At 49.1% G+C, this 19,407-nt stretch overlaps 1 protein-coding gene across 1 annotated transcript in view; it reads left to right on the top strand.

The window, feature by feature from the left end:
• Positions 1 to 16,055, top strand: part of LOC123736401 (eukaryotic translation initiation factor 3 subunit H-like) — a 69,539-nt gene extending 53,484 nt beyond the window's left edge. The window contains exons 3-4 of the mRNA XM_045713184.1: positions 727 to 894; positions 15,911 to 16,055. Of these exons, the coding sequence (XP_045569140.1) occupies positions 727 to 894; positions 15,911 to 16,014 (272 nt within the window). The 3' untranslated portion in view covers positions 16,015 to 16,055. The remainder of the gene's footprint in view (positions 1 to 726; positions 895 to 15,910) is intronic.
• The last annotated feature ends 3,352 nt before the right edge of the window (positions 16,056 to 19,407 follow it).

Raw genomic sequence — 19,407 nt, 5'->3', positions numbered from 1 at the left:
CTTTCCACCTCCCCTCTCCCCCCACCCTCCCTCTCTCTCTCCACCTCCCCTTCTCCCCCCCACCCTCTCTCTCTCTCTCTCTCTCCACCTCCCCTTCTCCCCCCCACCCTCTCTCTCTCCCTCTCTCTCCACCCTCCCTCTCCCCCCCACCCTCCCTCTCTCTCTCCACCTCCCTTCTCCCCCCCACCCTCTCTCTCTCTCTCCACCTCCCTCTCCCCCCCACCCTCCCTCTCTCTCCACCTCCCCTTCTCCCCCCCACCCTCTCTCTCTCCACCTCCCCTTCTCCCCCCCACCCTCTCTCTCTCCACCTCCCCTTCTCCCCCCCACCCTCTCTCTCTCTCTCTCTCCCTCTCCCCCCACCCTCCCTCTCTCTCTCCACCTCCCTCTCCCCCCCACCCTCCCTCTCTCTCTCCACCTCCCCTTCTCCCCCCACCCTCTCTCTCTCTCTCTCTCCACCTCCCCTCTCCCCCCCACCCTCCCTCTCTCTCTCCACCTCCCCTTCTCTCCTCCACCCTCCCTCTCTCTCTCCACCCTCCCTCTCCCCCCCCACCCTCCCTCTCTCTCTCCACCTCCTCTTCTCTCCTCCACCTCTCCTCCACCTCTCCTCTCTCTCTCCACCTCTCCTCTCTCTCTCCACCTCCTCTTCTCTCCTCCACCTCTCCTCTCTCTCTCCACCTCCTCTCTCTCTCCACCTCCTCTTCTCTCCTCCACCTCTCCTCTCTCTAGTCCAGTATCAGATGGAGATGATGCGATCTCTTCGTCATGTCAACATTGACCATCTTCATGTGGGCTGGTACCAGTCCACCTATTATGGATCATTTGTCAGCCGGGCCCTGCTGGACTCTCAGTTCAGTTACCAGCATGCCATCGAGGAGTCTGTTGTTCTCATCTACGGTAAGTAATCCATCTGACACACACACACACACACTCACACTCACACTCACACATCTCACACACACACACACACATCACAAACCACACACACACACACCACACACACACATCACAAACCTCACACACATCACAAACCTCACACACATCACACACCTCACACACATCACACACCTCACACCACACACACACACACACACACACACATCACAAACCACACACATCACAAACCACACACATCACAAACCACACACATCACAAACCACACACACACACACACACACACACACACACACACACACACACACATCACAAACCACACACACACACACATCACAAACCACACACACACACACATCACAAACCTCACACCTCACACACACACACACACACACACACACACACACACACACACACACACACGCGCACAGAAACAAATGAATGTAATCTCCTCTTTCTAATAAGTGTATGGATGTTTTAATTCTGAGAACAGAGAGTGACGTGTCCAGATGATGTCCACTCTCTAAATAGGGTCAGGGTTAGTAATATACTCAAGCTTTCATTGGTACAAAAACCACTTTTAGACGGACCGTTTTTGACAGGGTTTTCTCAGGCCCTGGTCCTAGTATCATGTCTCCTACAGTGCCTTGAGAAGGTATTCACACCCCTTCTGACTTTTTCCACATTTTGTTGTTACAAAGTGGGATTAAAATGTATTTAATTGTATTCTTTTTTTGTCAATGTTCGACATAAAATATTTCTGTCAAATTTGGAAGAAAGATGAAATGTCTTTGTAAGCAACTCCAGTCTATATTTGGCTTTGTGTTTTAGGTTATTGGAAGGTGAATTCATCTCCCAGTGTCTGTCGGAAAGCAGACTAAACCAGGTTTTCCTCTAGGATGTTACCTGTGATTAGCTTCATTACGGTTCTTTTTACCCTAAAAAAAACTCCCTAGTCCCGACATACTCAACTGGAGGACCCGGACCCAGACCCAGAACCGGGTCAATGCGCACCGCAAGTCCCGAAAAAAGTTTAAAAGAAATATACAGTACCAGTCAAAAGTTTTGACACGCCTACTCATTCAAGGGTTTTTCTTTATTTTGACTATTTTCTACTTTGCAGAATAATAGTGAAGACATCAAAACTATGAAATAACACATGGAATCATGTTGTAACCAAAAAAAAAGTGTTCAACAAATCAAAGTATATTTGAGATTCTCCAAAGTAGCCACCCTTTGTCTTGATGACAGCTTTGCACATGCTTGGCATTCTCTCAACCAGCTTCACCTGGAATGCTTTTCCAACAGTCTTGAAGGAGTTCCTACATATGCTGAGCACTTGTTGGCTGCTTTTCCTTCACTCTGCGATCCAACTCATCCAAAACCATCTCAATTGGGTTGAGGTCGGGTGATTGTGGAGGCCAGGTCATCTGATGCAGTACTCCAACACTCTCCTTCTTGGTCAAATAGCCCTTACATAGCCTGGAGGTGTGTTGGGTCATTGTCCTGTTGAAAAACAAAAGATAGTCCCACTAAGCCCAAACCAGATGGGATGGCGTATCGCTGCAGAATGCTGTGGTAGTCATGCTGGTTAAGTGTGCCTTGAATTCTAAATTCATCACAGACTGTGTCACCAGCAAAGCATTCCCACACCATCACACCTCCTCCTCCATGCTTCACGGTGGGAACCACACATGCTTAGATCATCCGTTCACCTACTCTGCGTCTCACAAAGACACTGCGGTTAAAACCAAAATTCTCAAATTTGGACTCATTGGACCGAAGGACAGATTTCCACCAGTCGAATGTCCATTGCTCATGTTTGTTGGCCCAAGCAAGTCTCTTCTTCTTATTGGTGTCCTTTAAAAATAACCAGGCAAGTCAGTTACGAACAAATTCTAATTTTACAATGACGGCCTAACCCGGACAACCCTGGGCCGAGTGGCGCAGCCCATGGGATTCCTGATCACGGCCGGTTGTGATAAAGCCCAGGATCGAACCAGGGTCTGTAGTGACGCCTCTAGCCCTGAGATGCAGTGCTTTAGACCGCTGTGCCACTCGGGAGACCAAAAATAGTAGTGTTTTTTTTGGGCAGAAATTCGACCATGAAGGCCTGATTCACGAGTCTCCTCTGAATAGTTGATGTTGAGATGTGTCTGTTACGTGAACTCTGTGAAGCATTTATTTGGGCTGCGATCTGAGGTGCAGTTAACTCTAATGAACTGATCCTCTGCAGCAGAGGTAACTCTGGGTCTTCCTTTCCCGTGGCGGTCCCCATGAGAGCCAGTTTCATTATAGTGCTTGATGGTTTTTGCGGCTGCACTTGAAGAAACTATCAAAGTTGTTGACATTTTCCGGATTGACTGATCTTCATGTCTTAAAGTAATGATGGACTGTCGTTTATCTTTGCCTATTTAAGCTTTTCTTGCCGTAATATGGGCTTGGTCTGTTACCAAATAGGGCCATCTTCTATATACCACCTCTACCCTGTCACAACACAACTGATTGTCTCAAACTCATTAAGACGGAAAGAAATTACTCAGATTAACTTTTAACAAGGCACACCTGTTAATTGAAATGCATTACCTCATGAAGCTGGTTGAGAGAATGCCACGAGTGTGCAAAGCTGTCATCAAGGCAAATGGTGGCTACTTTGAAGAATCTCAAATATAAAATATATTTTTATTTGTTTAACACATGATTCTATGTGTTATTTAATAGTTTTGATGTCTTCACTGTTATTGTACAATATAGAAAATAGTAAAAAATAAAGAAACCCTGGAATGAGTAGGTATTTTATTGTTACTCCGTTGGGCTTCGACCCATGGTATCATATAAACACACACAAGACATGGAAGAATTTGTAGAATTGCAGGAAATTAGCTTTAAAACAGGGAGAGAGAAAAAAATCTGCCCCATGCAAAATGTGTAGAAAACATAATTCCACGTTGACATTATGGGTTAAAAAAAATATATATAAATATATATCTAAATTTGATCAATTTTAAAATCAAGCTGTACCACAACAAAATGTGTAAAAAATCAGAAATAGATGTGAATACTTCCTGAAGGCGCTGTACATAAATGAGGTTTGATTGATCACATGACCCAGGTCATGTCCTCTGCTGTTCTGTCAGTAGCTGTGTTTCAGGAAGTCTTCATGATGGTCTGAATATGATAAAGACTTGAACATCTTGGCCATGTTCTGTTATAATCTCCACCCGGCACAGCCAGAAGAGGACTGGCCACCCCTCATAGCCTGGTTCCTCTCTAGGTTTCTTCCTAGGTTCTGGCCTTTCTAGGGAGTTTTTCCTAGCCACCCCTCATAGCCTGGTTCCTCTCTAGGTTTCTTCCTAGGTTCTGGCCTTTCTAGGGAGTTTTTCCTAGCCACCCCTCATAGCCTGGTTCCTCTCTAGGTTTCTTCCTAGGGTTTTGGCCTTTCTAGGGAGTTTTTCCTAGCCACCCCTCATAGCCTGGTTCCTCTCTAGGTTTCTTCCTAGGTTCTGGCCTTTCTAGGGAGTTTTTCCTAGGGAGTTTTTCCTAGCCACCGTGCTTCTACACCTGCATTGCTTGCTGTTTGGGGGTTTTAGGCTGGGTTTCTGTACAGCACTTTGTGACATCAGCTGATGTAAGAAGGGCTTTATAAATACATTTGATTTGATTACATCCTCATGCTATTGCTCTGACAGGTTTTCCTCCATTAGTCCCCCTGTTCTCAGACATCTTCAGGGTGACCTCTGTCCCAAATGGTTACCCTATTCCCTCTACAGTAGTACACTACTCTTTTAGTTACCAGCGCTCTGTGGGGACATGTTCCTCAGTTTAACAGTTGAACACTTGAACATGACAGAGGAGACTGATGTTCCCTGACTGTGTGTCAGGAAGACCAGCAGTTCATAACTCACTCAGTCTTCTGCATGTTTAATGAGGGACCACTGTTAATCCGTTGGATATCAATAATGAAGTGAATACCTAGGATTCATTCCAAATGCCACCCTATTCCCTATATAGGGCTCTCTGGTCAAAAGTAGTGGGCTATATAGGGAATAGGGAGCCATTTATATAGGGAATAGGGTGCCATTTATATAGGGAGCCATCTATATAGGGAATAGGGTGCCATCTATATAGGGAATAGGGTGCCATCTATATAGGGAATAGGGTGCCATCTATATAGGGAATAGGGTGCCATCTATATAGGGAATAGGGTGCCATCTATATAGGGAATAGGGTGCTATTTATATAGGGTATAGGGTGCCATTTATATAGGGAATAGGGTGCCATCTATATAGGGAATAGGGTGCCATCTATATAGGGAATAGGGTGCCATCTATATAGGGAATAGGGTGCCATCTATATAGGGAATAGGGTGCTATTTATATAGGGTATAGGGTGCCATTTATATAGGGAATAGGGTGCTATTTATATAGGGAATAGGGTGCCATCTATATAGGGAATAGGGAGCCATTTATATAGGGTATAGGGTGCCATTTATATAGGGTATAGGGTGCCGTTTATATAGGGAATAGGGTGCCATTTATATAGGGAGCCATCTATATAGGGAATAGGGTGCCATCTATATAGGGAATAGGGTGCCATTTATATAGGGAATAGGGTGCCATCTATATAGGGAATAGGGTGCCATCTATATAGGGAATAGGGAGCCATCTATATAGGGAATAGGGTGCCATTTATATAGGGAATAGGGTGCCATCTATATAGGGAATAGGGTGCCATTTATATAGGGAGCCATCTATATAGGGAATAGGGTGCCATCTATATAGGGAATAGGGTGCCATCTATATAGGGAATAGGGTGCCATTTATATAGGGAGCCATCTATATAGGGAATAGGGTGCCATCTATATAGGGAATAGGGTGCCATCTATATAGGGAATAGGGTGCCATTTATATAGGGAGCCATCTATATAGGGAATAGGGTGCCATCTATATAGGGAATAGGGTGCCATCTATATAGGGAATAGGGTGCCATCTATATAGGGAACGGGGTGCCATCTGTATCGGGAACGGGGTGCCATCTGTATCGGGAACGGGGTGCCATCTGTATAGGGAACGGGGTGCCATCTGTATAGGGAACGGGGTGCCATCTGTATAGGGAACGGGGTGCCATCTGTATAGGGCACGGGGTGCCATCTGTACCGGGAACGGGGTGCCATCTGTATAGGGAATAGGGTGCCATCTGGGATGCAAACAGCTCTAAATGGATCAAAGCGCCTCAGAGCAATCTCCATTATCACAGTTAGAGAGGAAGTAGTGAGGGAAAATGGCTTTTATAACACAGTTAGAGAGGAAGTAGTGAGGGGAAATGGCTTTTTATAACAGAGAGGAAGTAGTGAGGGGAAATGGCTTTTTATAACAGAGGAAGTAGTGAGGGGAAATGACTTTTTATAACAGAGAGGAAGTAGTGAGGGGAAATGGCTTTTTATAACACAGAGAGGAAGTAGTGAGGGGAAATGGCTTTTTATAACAGAGAGGAAGTAGTGAGGGGAAATGGCTTTTTATAACACAGAGAGGAAGTAGTGAGGGGAAATGGCTTTTTATAACAGAGAGGAAGTAGTGAGGGGAAATGGCTTTTTATAACAGAGAGGAAGTAGTGAGGGGAAATGGCTTTTTATAACAGAGAGGAAGTAGTGAGGGGAAATGGCTTTTTATAACAGAGAGAAGAAGTAGTGAGGGGAAAATGGCTTTTTAAACACCTTGTTCATTAACATGTATGACTCAAACTGGGTTCATTGACGTGTAGGAATCAAAGTCGACTTTAATCTTTCCCATCGGTGAAGTAAACAAATAATGTTTCTGTTTACTTGTCAGTAGTGTTGCACGGTATACTGAAACTTGGGTACTTTTTCCGATACTGAAACATGAAAAAACGGTTCGGTATTATAATTTTTTTGTTACATTCGGTACTTCTGTCAAATGTGTCTCATATCATGTAAGGATTGAGAGGATCGAGTCCGTCTGGTCATTTGTCTGAATGTTCTCTAGGGGGCAGTAGTGAGCTAGCCAGGCTGCTTGTGCAAGCTAGAATGGATAATTCCCACAGCATGGCTTCTTCCAACTCAAACATCATAACTCCAGCTGGTATAACTGGTTCCAGATGCCAACTAGGGGAATACTTTGCTTTCAGAGCAGATGAGGGTCCGGCCCACCGACACAACGACGCTAAGAAGGTGAACCAAAGCAGTGCAAGGGAGGATTAGGTATTTTACACGTGATATTTCCATTGTAACATTATTGTTATTCTACTAAATTAGATTTGTTTTTAGGTGACAATGGAACAGATATTCAGCTTAACATTCATTAAATCAAATGTTATTAGTCACGTGATGAATACAACAGGTGTAGTAGACCTCACAGTGAAATGCTGAATACAACAGGTGTAGTAGACCTTACAGTGTAATGCTGAATACAACAGGTGTAGTAGACCTTACAGTGAAATGCTGAATACAACAGGTGTAGTAGACCTTACAGTGAAATGCTGAATACAACAGGTGTAGTAGACCTTACAGTGAAATGCTGAATACAACAGGTGTAGTAGACCTTACAGTGAAATGCTGAATACAACAGGTGTAGTAGACCTCACAGTGAAATGCTGAATACAACAGGTGTAGTAGACCTTACAGTGAAATGCTGAATACAACAGGTGTAGTAGACCTTACAGTGAAATGCTGAATACAACAGGTGTAGTAGACCTTACAGTGAAATGCTGAATACAACAGGTGTAGTAGACCTTACAGTGAAATGCTGAATACAACAGGTGTAGTAGACCTTACAGTGAAATGCTGAATACAACAGGTGTAGTAGACCTTACAGTGAAATGCTGAATACAACAGGTGTAGTAGACCTTACAGAGAAATGCTCACTTACAAGCCCTTAACCAACGATGCAGTTGCTGGTCAAGAAATAGAGTTAAGACAAAATTTACTAAGTTAACGGAAGTGAAAATAATTAAATCAAATCAAAAAGTAACACACGACATTTACATAACAATAAAGAGGCTATATACAGGGTATTACGGTACAGAGTCAATGTGGAGGCTATATACAGGGGGTACCGGTACAGAGTCAATGTGGAGGCTATATACAGGGTGTTACGGTACAGAGTCAATGTGGAGGCTATATACAAGGGGTACCGGTACAGAGTCAATGTGGAGGTTATACACAGGGGGTACCGGTACAGAGTCAATGTGGAGGCTATATACAGGGGGTACCGGTACAGAGTCAATGTGGAGGCTATATACAGGGGGTACCGGTACAGAGTCAATGTGGAGGCTATATACAGGGGGTACCGGTACAGAGTCAATGTGGAGGCTATATACAGGGGGTACCTGTACAGAGTCAATGTGGAGGCTATATACAGGGGGTACCTGTACAGAGTCAATGTGGAGGCTATATACAGGGGGTACCGGTACAGAGTCAATGTGGAGGCTATATACAGGGGGTACCGGTACAGAGTCAATGTGGAGGCTATATACAGGGGGGCACCGGTACAGAGTCAATGTGGAGGCTATATACAGGGGGGTACCGGTACAGAGTCAATGTGCGGGGGTACAGGTGACTATGCATAGATAATAAACAGCGACACAGCCTATTATATAGGTCCTTGATGGCAGGAAGCTTGGCCCCATGATGTACTGGGCCCTTCGCACTACCCTCTGTCGTGCCTTATGGTCAGATGCCGAGCAGTTGCCATACCAGGCGGTGGTGCAACCGGTCAGGATGCTCTGGATGGTGCAGCTGTAGAACCTTTTGAGGATCTGGGGACCCTTGTCAAATCTTTTCAGTCTCCCGAGGTGGAAAATGGTGTTGTCGTGCCTTCTTCACGACTGTCTTGATGTGTTTGGACCATGATAGTTGGTTGGTGATGTGGACACCAAGGAACTTGAAACTCTCGACCCGCTCTACTTCAGCCCCGTTGGTGTGAATGGGGGCCTGTTCGGCCCTCCATTTCCTGTTTTCCACGGTCAGCTCCTTTTGTCTTACTCACGTTGAGGGAGAGGTTGTTGTCCTGGCCCATACTGCCAGGTCTCTGACCTCCTCCCTCGAGGCGGTCCCATCGTTGTCGGTAATCAGACCTACCACTGTTGTGTCGTCAACAAATTGAATGATGGTGTTGAAGTCGTGCACGGCCGCGCAGTCGTGGGTGAACAGGGAGTACAGGAGGGGACTAAGCACGCACCCCTGAGGGACCCCAGTGTTGAGGATCAGCGTGGCAGATATGTTGTTGAGATGTGTTGTTACCTACCCTTACCACCTGGCGGTGGCCCGTCAGGAAGTCCAGGATCCAGTTGCAGAGGGAGGTGTTTAGTCCCAGGGTCCTTAGCTTAGTGATGAGCTTTGAGGGCACTATGGTGTTGGAACGCTGAGCTGTAGTCAATGAACAGCATTCTCACATAGGTGTTCCTTTTGTCCAGGTGGGAAAGGGCAGTGGGGAGTGCAATAGAGATTGCGTAATCTGTGGATCTGTTGGGGCGGTAGTCGAATAGGAGTGGGTCTAGAGTTTCCGGCATTCTGGTGTTGATGTGAGCCATGACCAGCCTTTCAAAGCACTTCGTGGCTACAGACGTGAGTGCTATGTTGCGCTAGTCATTTAGGCAGGTTACCTTCGCTTTCTTGGGCACAGGGACTATGGTGGTCTGCTTGAAACATGTTGGTACTACAGACTCGGTCAGGGAGAGGTTGAAAATGTCAGTGAAGACACTTGCCAGTTGGTCCGCGTATGCTTTGAGTACACGTCCTGGTAATCCATCTGGCCTGTTTGGATTTGTGAATGTTGACCTGTTTAATAAGGTCTTGCTACGGAGAGCGTGATCACACAGTCATCTGGAACAGCTGATGCTCTCATGCATGCTTCAATGTTGCTTGCCTCGAAGCGAACATAAAAGGCATTTAGCTCGTCTGGTAGGCTCGCGTCACATGTGAGCATTATAATATGATTACACAACCCAAAAGTAATGTGAAATACACTCATAACCTGACAGCAATATACTGTATGTAAAATGCTTCATGTTTGTCTGGGCTTGCTAGCAGTAGCCAATAGCCAGTCAGCAGCCCTGGGCGGAGCATTGCACCCTGGGAAGTGAAATGTACTCTGGGAATTGTAGTATGCGGTGGAAATTCCATTGTATTTCTATGGCGTGTAGACTACATGTCCTCCGTCGCGACTTCCTCCGAAGGGCCATCCGCTAGCCTGCTAGCCGCAGCCCGCTAGCTGTCTAGAGCATATCAGACTGTTAACTGAAGAGGTCCATCAGCCAATTTCTTGGGCTACAATACCTATTAATAGGCCTGGACCCTTTTACTGCCTACACCTTTTTCTGCCTAGCCCTGCCGATCCATCACGACTGGTCTGCCGACGTAACCGCCAGAGGGTGCTGCCGCAGACCCTTCCGTCGCGACGTCCCCCCTTCTGCTAGCCCCGGCCCGCTAGCTTTCTGAATCGCCGTGTCCCCAGTCCGCCTAGCTACCCACTGGTCCCTATGATCTCTCGGCTGCGCATGCTTCTCCCTAATGTCAATATGCCTTGTCCATTGCTGTTTTGGTTAGTGATTATTGTCTTATTTCACTGTAGAGCCTCCAGCCCTGCTCAATATGCCTTAGCTATTGTTTCACCTCCCACACATGCGGAGACTTCACCTGGTCTAAATGATATCTCTAGAGACAAAACGTCTCTCATCGTCACTCAATGCCTAGCTTTACCTCCACTGTGTTCACATCCTACCATACCTTTGTCTGTACATTGTGCCTTGAATCTATTCTTCCGAGCCCAGAAACCTGCTACCTTTGCTCTATGTTCCGAACGCACTAGATGACAAGTTCTTATAGCCTTTAGCCGTACCCTTATCCTTCTCCTTCTCTGTTCCTCTGGTGACGTAGAGGTGAATCCAGGCCCTGCAGCGCCTAGCTCCACTCCCGTTCCCCAGGCGCTCTCATTTGCTGACTTCTGTAACCGTAAAAGCCTTGGTTTCATGCATGTTAACATCAGAAGCCTCTTCCCTAAGTTTGTTTTATTCACTGCTTTGGTACACTCTGCCAACCCGGATGTCCTAGCCGTGTCTGAATCCTGGTTTAGGAAGAACAAAAAAAATCCTGACATTTTTACATGGTGTTTTTCTCATCTCTCTAGATTCTATACATGGTGTTTCTCTCTAGATTCTATACATGGTGTTTCTCTCTAGATTCTATACATGGTGTTTCTCTCTAGATTCTATACATGGTGTTTCTCTCTAGATTCTATACATGGTGTTTCTCTCTAGATTCTATACATGGTGTTTCTCTCTAGATTCTATACATGGTGTTTCTCTCTAGATTCTATACATGGTGTTTCTCTCTAGATTCTATACATGGTGTTTCTCTCCTCTTTCTAGATTCTATACATGGTGTTTCTCTCTAGATTCTATACATGGTGTTTCTCTCTAGATTCTATACATGGTGTTTCTCTCTAGATTCTATACATGGTGTTTCTCTCTAGATTCTATACATGGTGTTTCTCTCTAGATTCTATACATGGTGTTTCTCTCTAGAGTCTATACATGGTGTTTCTCTCTAGATTCTATACATGGTGTTTCTCTCTAGATTCTATACATGGTGTTTCTCTCCTCTCTCTAGATTCTATACATGGTGTTTCTCTCTAGATTCTATACATGGTGTTTCTCTCTAGATTCTATACATGGTGTTTCTCTCTAGATTCTATACATGGTGTTTCTCTCTAGATTCTATACATGGTATTTCTCTCTAGATTCTATACATGGTATTTCTCTCTAGATTCTATACATGGTGTTTCTCTCTAGATTCTATACATGGTGTTTCTCTCTAGATTCTATACATGGTGTTTCTCTCTAGATTCTCTACATGGTGTTTCTCTCTAGATTCTATACATGGTGTTTCTCTCTAGATTCTATACATGGTGTTTCTCTCTAGATTCTATACATGGTGTTTCTCTCTAGATTCTATACATGGTGTTTCTCTCTAGATTCTATACATGGTGTTTCTCTCTAGATTCTATACATGGTGTTTCTCTCTAGATTCTATACATGGTGTTTCTCTCTAGATTCTATACATGGTGTTTCTCTCTAGATTCTATACATGGTGTTTCTCTCTAGATTCTATACATGGTGTTTCTCTCTAGATACTATACATGGTGTTTCTCTCTAGATACTATACATCATGGGTGTCAACCGCGGGGTAATTATATTTGGCCCGCGAGACAATACCAAATTACTACTAGAGCTGGCCCGCCGGTATTATACAGCGCATTCACCGCTAATACTACGAATCCCATAATGCTCTGCTGTTGTTTTCGCGCGCCAATCAGGACAGGACCCAGAAACGCCCTCTCCTCTGTGACAGTAGTCATAGCAACATAGACGCTACAACTACAACTGCGCGCTATCCCTTCCCAAAAATGGCGAAAAGAAAGGCAGAAAACAGGAGCTTTCTGGACAAGTGGGAGGCAGAATATCTGTTTACATATGTAAAAGACAAACCTGTTTGTCTTGTTTGTGGAGTCAATGTGGCTGTAAGTAAGGAGTACAACATTAGACGACACTATGAAACGAAACACCATGACAAATACAAGGACCTGGACATGACTCAAAGGAGCCAGAAAGTAGAGGAGATGAAAAGAAGTTTGGTTTCACAACAGAATATGTTCAAAAAAGCCACATCACAAAGTGAGGCTGTAGTAAAGGCTAGTTATACAGTGGCAGCAGAGATCGCAAAATCAATATAGCCTCCCCAATGTGGAGGCTATATACAGGGGGTACCGGTACAGAGTCAATGTGGAGGCTATATACAGGAGGTACCGGTACAGAGTCAATGTGGAGGCTATATACAGGGGGTACCGGTACAGAGTCAATGTGGAGGCTATATACAGGGGGTACCGGTACAGAGTCAATGTGGAGGCTATATACAGGGGGGCACCGGTACAGAGTCAATGTGGAGGCTATATACAGGGGGGTACCGGTACAGAGTCAATGTGCGGGGGTACAGGTGACTATGCATAGATAATAAACAGCGACACAGCCTATTATATAGGTCCTTGATGGCAGGAAGCTTGGCCCCATGATGTACTGGGCCCTTCGCACTACCCTCTGTCGTGCCTTATGGTCAGATGCCGAGCAGTTGCCATACCAGGCGGTGGTGCAACCGGTCAGGATGCTCTGGATGGTGCAGCTGTAGAACCTTTTGAGGATCTGGGGACCCTTGTCAAATCTTTTCAGTCTCCCGAGGTGGAAAATGGTGTCGTGCCTTCTTCACGACTGTCTTGATGTGTTTGGACCATGATAGTTGGTTGGTGATGTGGACACCAAGGAACTTGAAACTCTCGACCCGCTCCACTTCAGCCCCTTTGATATGAATGGGGGCCTGTTCGGCCCTCCGTTTCCTGTTTTCCACGGTCAGCTCCTTTTGTCTTACTCACGTTGAGGGAGAGGTTGTTGTCCTGGCCCATACTGCCAGGTCTCTGACCTCCTCCCTCGAGGCGGTCCCATCGTTGTCGGTAATCAGACCTACCACTGTTGTGTCGTCAACAAATTGAATGATGGTGTTGGAGTCGTGCACGGCCGTGCAGTCGTGGGTGAACAGGGAGTACAGGAGGGGACTAAGCACGCACCCCTGAGGGACCCCAGTGTTGAGGATCAGCGTGGCAGATATGTTGTTGAGATGTGTTGTTACCTACCGTTACCACCTGGGGTGGCCCGTCAGGAAGTCCAGGATCCAGTTGCAGAGGGAGGTGTTTAGTCCCAGGGTCCTTAGCTTAGTGATGAGCTTTGAGGGCACTATGGTGTTGGAACGCTGAGCTGTAGTCAATGAACAGCATTCTCACATAGGTGTTCCTTTTGTCCAGGTGGGAAAGGGCAGTGGGGAGTGCAATAGAGATTGCGTAATCTGTGAATCTGTTGGGGCGGTAGTCGAATAGGAGTGGGTCTAGAGTTTCCGGCATTCTGGTGTTGATGTGAGCCATGACCAGCCTTTCAAAGCACTTCGTGGCTACCGACGTGAGTGCTATGTTGCGCTAGTCATTTAGGCAGGTTAACTTCGCTTTCTTGGGCACAGGGACTATGGTGGTCTGCTTGAAACATGTTAGTACTACAGACTCGGTCAGGGAGAGGTTGAACATGTCAGTGAAGACACTTGCCAGTTGGTCCGCGTATGCTTTGAGTACACGTCCTGGTAATCCGTCCGGCCTCTTTGGATTTGTGAATGTTGACCTGTTTAATAAGGTCTTGCTACGGAGAGCGTGATCACACAGTCATCTGGAACAGCTGATGCTCTCATGCATGCTTCAATGTTGCTTGCCTCGAAACGAACATAAAAGGCATTTAGCACGTATGGTAGGCTCGCGTCACATGTGAGCATTATAATATGATTACACAACCCAAAAGTAATGTGAAATACACTCATAACCTGACAGCAATATACTGTATGTAGACTGCTTCATGTTTGTCTGGGCTTGCTAGCAGTAGCCAATAGCCAGTCAGCAGCCCTGGGCGGAGCATTGCACCCTGGGAAGTGAAATGTACTCTGGGAATTGTAGTATGCGGTGGAAATTCCATTGTATTTCTATGGCGTGTAGACTACATGTCCTCCGTCGCGACTTCCCCCGAAGGGCCATCCGCTAGCCTGCTAGCCGCAGCCCGCTAGCTGTCTAGAGCATATCAGACTGTTAACTGAAGAGGTCCATCAGCCAATTTCTTGGGCTACAATACCTATTAATAGGCCTGGACCCTACACCTTTTTCTGCCTAGCCCTGCCGATCCATCACGACTGGTCTGCCGACGTAACCGCCAGAGGGTGCTGCCGCACACCCTTCCGTCGCGACGTCCCCCTTCTGCTAGCCCCGGCCCGCTAGCTTTCTGAATCGCCGTGTCCCCAGTCCGCCTAGCTACCCACTGGTCCCTATGATCTCTCGGCTGCGCATGCTTCTCCCTAATGTCAATATGCCTTGTCCATTGCTGTTTTGGTTAGTGATTATTGTCTTATTTCACTGTAGAGCCTCCAGCCCTGCTCAATATGCCTTAGCTATTGTTTCACCTCCCACACATGCGGAGACTTCACCTGGTCTAAATGATATCTCTAGAGACAAAACGTCTCTCATCGTCTCTCAATGCCTAGCTTTACCTCCACTGTGTTCACATCCTACCATACCTTTGTCTGTACATTGTGCCTTGAATCTATTCTTCCGAGCCCAGAAACCTGCTACCTTTGCTCTATGTTCCGAATGCACTAGATGACAAGTTCTTATAGCCTTTAGCCGTACCCTTATCCTTGTCCTTCTCTGTTCCTCTGGTGACGTAGAGGTGAATCCAGGCCCTGCAGCGCCTAGCTCCACTCCCGTTCCCCAGGCGCTCTCATTTGCTGACTTCTGTAACCGTAAAAGCCTTGGTTTCATGCATGTTAACATCAGAAGCCTCTTCCCTAAGTTTGTTTTATTCACTGCTTTGGTACACTCTGCCAACCCGGATGTCCTAGCCGTGTCTGAATCCTGGTTTAGGAAGAACAACAAAAAAATCCTGACATTTTTACATGGTGTTTTTCTCATCTCTCTAGATTCTATACATGGTGTTTCTCTCTAGATTCTATACATGGTGTTTCTCTCTAGATTCTATACATGGTGTTTCTCTCTAGATTCTATACATGGTGTTTCTCTCTAGATTCTATACATGGTGTTTCTCTCCTCTCTCTAGATTCTATACATGGTGTTTCTATCTAGATTCTATACATGGTGTATGTGTTAGGTCTTATGGTGTGTTGTCCCAAATTGTAAGAGAACCACTTAGTAGAATGTTAGACCTTTGTTTTAATCTTAACATCTTTTTCTCTCCCTTGCTTGCTCTCTCTCTTTCTTTCTCTCTCTCTCCCCCTGCCCCTCTCTCTCTCTCTCTCCCCTGCCCACTCTCTCTCTCTCCCCCTGCCCCCTCTCCCTCGTTTGCTCTCTCTCCCCTTGCCCCTCTCTCCCTCGTTTGCTCTCTCTCCCCCTGCCCCTCTCTCCCTCCCTACTAGATCCCATTAAGACCGCCCAGGGCTCCCTGTCCCTGAAGGCTTACAGGTTAACACCCAAACTGATGGAGATCTGCAAGGAGAAGGACTTCTCAGCAGAGGGGTGAGCTCACACACACACACACACACACACACACACACACACACACACACACACACACACACACACACACACACACACACACACACACACACACACACACACACAGACAGAGAGACACACACACACACACACACACACACAGACAGAGAGAGACACACACACACACACACACACACACACACACACACACACACACACACACAGAGAGACACACAAAGGCAGAAATACCAACTGCACCTTTCCTGATAAGAATTCAGCATCAATGCGGTGCTTTTGAAAGTCCCTTCAATAGATTCCAGTGATGTTATTTTCCCCATGGGCAGGGAGAGCCTCATCAGAGGCTCTTACTGATGTGATGATTGGGGTTTATAACTAGTGTGTGTTGGGGCTGTCAAACAACTATACTGCCGTGTTGATCTGCTGCCTGGCTGGCTTTGACCCTCAGGCTGCTGGCCATTGATTTTAAACTGCATCTGAATAAAGCCTAATGAGAGAGAGACATTTCAAATAGCTCTGAGTTCCCACAAGCTGAGTTTATGAAAAATGGAATCCCAACAGACTGCTATTAAATTGACTAGAAAATAAACTGCTTTTGGATTTTAAAATAGGTGCACTTAGTCAATATTAGGAAGTGTTTGCTTTGGCTTGGATTTCTCCTTATTCTTTAGTTAGTTTCATGTTCATACTCATACCTACCCTTATCTACCTACCTACCCTTACCTACCTACCTACCTACCCTTATCTACCTACCTACCCCTACCTTTACCTACCCTTATCTACCTACCTACCCCTACCTTTACCTACCCTTATCTACCTACCTACCCCTACCTTTACCTACCCTTATCTACCTACCCACCCCCACCCACCTCACCCACCCTCACCCACCCCACCCACCCACCCACCCCCACCTTTACCCACCCCACCCACCCACCCCACCTTTACCCACCCCCCACCCACCCACCCACCCCCACCCTTACTCCACCCCTACCCACCCACCCACCCCCACCTCACCCACCCCTATCCACCCACCCACCCCCACCCTTACCCACCCCACCCACCCACCCACCCCACCCCCACCCACACACCCACCCCACCCTTACCCACCCTCACTCCACCCACCCACCCCACCCTTACCTCCACCTCACCCACCCACCCACCCCCACCTTACCCACCCTTACCCACCCACCCACCCCCACCCTACCCACCCCACCCACCCACCCACCCCCACCCTTACTCCACCCCCATCCACCCACCCACCCACCCACCCACCCCACCCTTACCCACCCCACCCACCCCCACCCTTACCCACCCTCACCCACCCTTACCCACCCACCCACCCACCCACCCACCCTTAACCACCCACCCACCCACCCCACCTTTACCCACCCTACCCACCCACCCACCCCACCCACCCACCCACCCCCACCTTTACTCCACCCCTTCCACCCACCCACCCACCCACCCACCCACCCACCCTTACCCACCCCCACCCACCCCACCCTCACCCACCCCACCCACCCCACCCACCCACCCACCCACCCACCCACCCACCCACCCACCCCTACCCACCCACCCACCCACCCCCACCTCACCCACCCCCACCCACCCACCCACCCTTACCCACCCACCCACCCCCACCTTTACCACCCCCACCCACCCACCCACCCCCACCTCACCCCACCCTTATCCACCCACCCACCCTCACCACCCACCCACCCACCCACCCACCCACCTTACCCACCCCCATCTACCCACCCATCCCCACCCTCACCCACCCCCACCCACCCACCCACCCCCACTTTACCCACCCCACCCACCCCCACCTTTACCCACCCACCCACCCACCCACCCACCCACCCACCCACCCACCCACCCACCCCACCCACCCAACCCACCCACCCACCCCCCCACCCACCCCACCTACCCACCCACCCCTCACCCACCCACCCACCCCCACCCTACCCACCCCCACCCACCCACCCACCCCCACCCTTACCCACCCTTATCCACCCACCCACCCCACCCACCCACCCACCCCTACCTTTACTCCACCCCTACCCACCCACCCACCCCCCGCCACCCCTACCCACCCACCCACCCCCACCTTACCCACCCTTACCCACCCACCCACCCCACCTCTACCCACCCCCACCCACCCACCCACCCCCACCCTCACCCACCCCACCCACCCACCCACCCACCCACCCACCCACCCACCCCCACCCCCACCCACCCACCACCCCCACCCTTTACCCACCCTCACCCACCCACCCACCCACCCCCACCCTAACCCACCCTCACCCACCCACCCACCCCCACCCTTACCCACCCTTATCTACCCACCCACCCCCACCTTACCCACCCTTAGCCACCCACCCACCCCACTTTACCCACCCTAGCCACCCACCCACCCCCACCTTACCACCCCCACCCACCCCCACCCTTACCCACCCACCACCCACCCACACCCTACCTACCCACCCACCCCCACCTTTACCCACCCTACCCATCCCACCCACCCACCCACCCCCACCCACCCTTACCCACCCACCCACCCCTACCCACCCCCACCCACCCACCCACCCCACCCCCACCCATCCCACCCACCCACCCACCCCACCCACCCTACCCACCCACCCCACCCACCCCTACCCACCCACCCACCCCACCCTTATCCACCCTATCCACCCACCCACCCCCACCTTTACCCACCCCCACCCACCCACCCCCACCCTTACCCACCTCTACCCACCCACCCACCCCCACCCTCACCCACCCACCCACCCCCACCTCTACCCACCCCCACCCACCCACCCACCCCCCTTACCCACCTTACCCACCCACCACCCACCCACCCACCCCACCTTTACCCACCCTACCCACCCACCCACCCCTACCCTTACCCACCCACCCCACCTCACCCACCTATCCACCCACCCCCCACTACCCACCCCCACCCACACCCACCCAACCCACCCACCCCACCACCCACCCACCCACCACCCTTACCCACCCCATCACCCACCCATCCCTACCCTTACCCACCCCACCTACCCACCCACCCCCCCCTACCCACCCACCCACCCCACCCACCCCCCCCCCACCCCCCACCAACCTCCCACCCCTACCCACCCACCCCCACCTTAACCCACCCCTTATCCACCCACCCACCCACCCCACCCTTACCCACCCCTACCCACCCACCCACCCCCACCTCACCCACCCCCACCCACCACCCCCACTTACCCTTACCACCCCCACCTTCACCCACCCCCCCTCACCCACCTCCCCACCTTCACCCACCCCACCAACCCACCTCCCCACCTTTACCCACCCTCACCCACCCACCACTCCCCACCACCCACCCCCACCCACCCACCCACCCCCCACCTTACCC

This window comes from Salmo salar, unplaced genomic scaffold, assembly GCF_905237065.1.
Source record: "Salmo salar unplaced genomic scaffold, Ssal_v3.1, whole genome shotgun sequence".
Classification (NCBI taxonomy): domain Eukaryota; kingdom Metazoa; phylum Chordata; class Actinopteri; order Salmoniformes; family Salmonidae; genus Salmo; species Salmo salar.
Note: the sequence above shows the minus strand (reverse complement) of the source record. Positions and strands in the feature narration are given on the sequence as shown.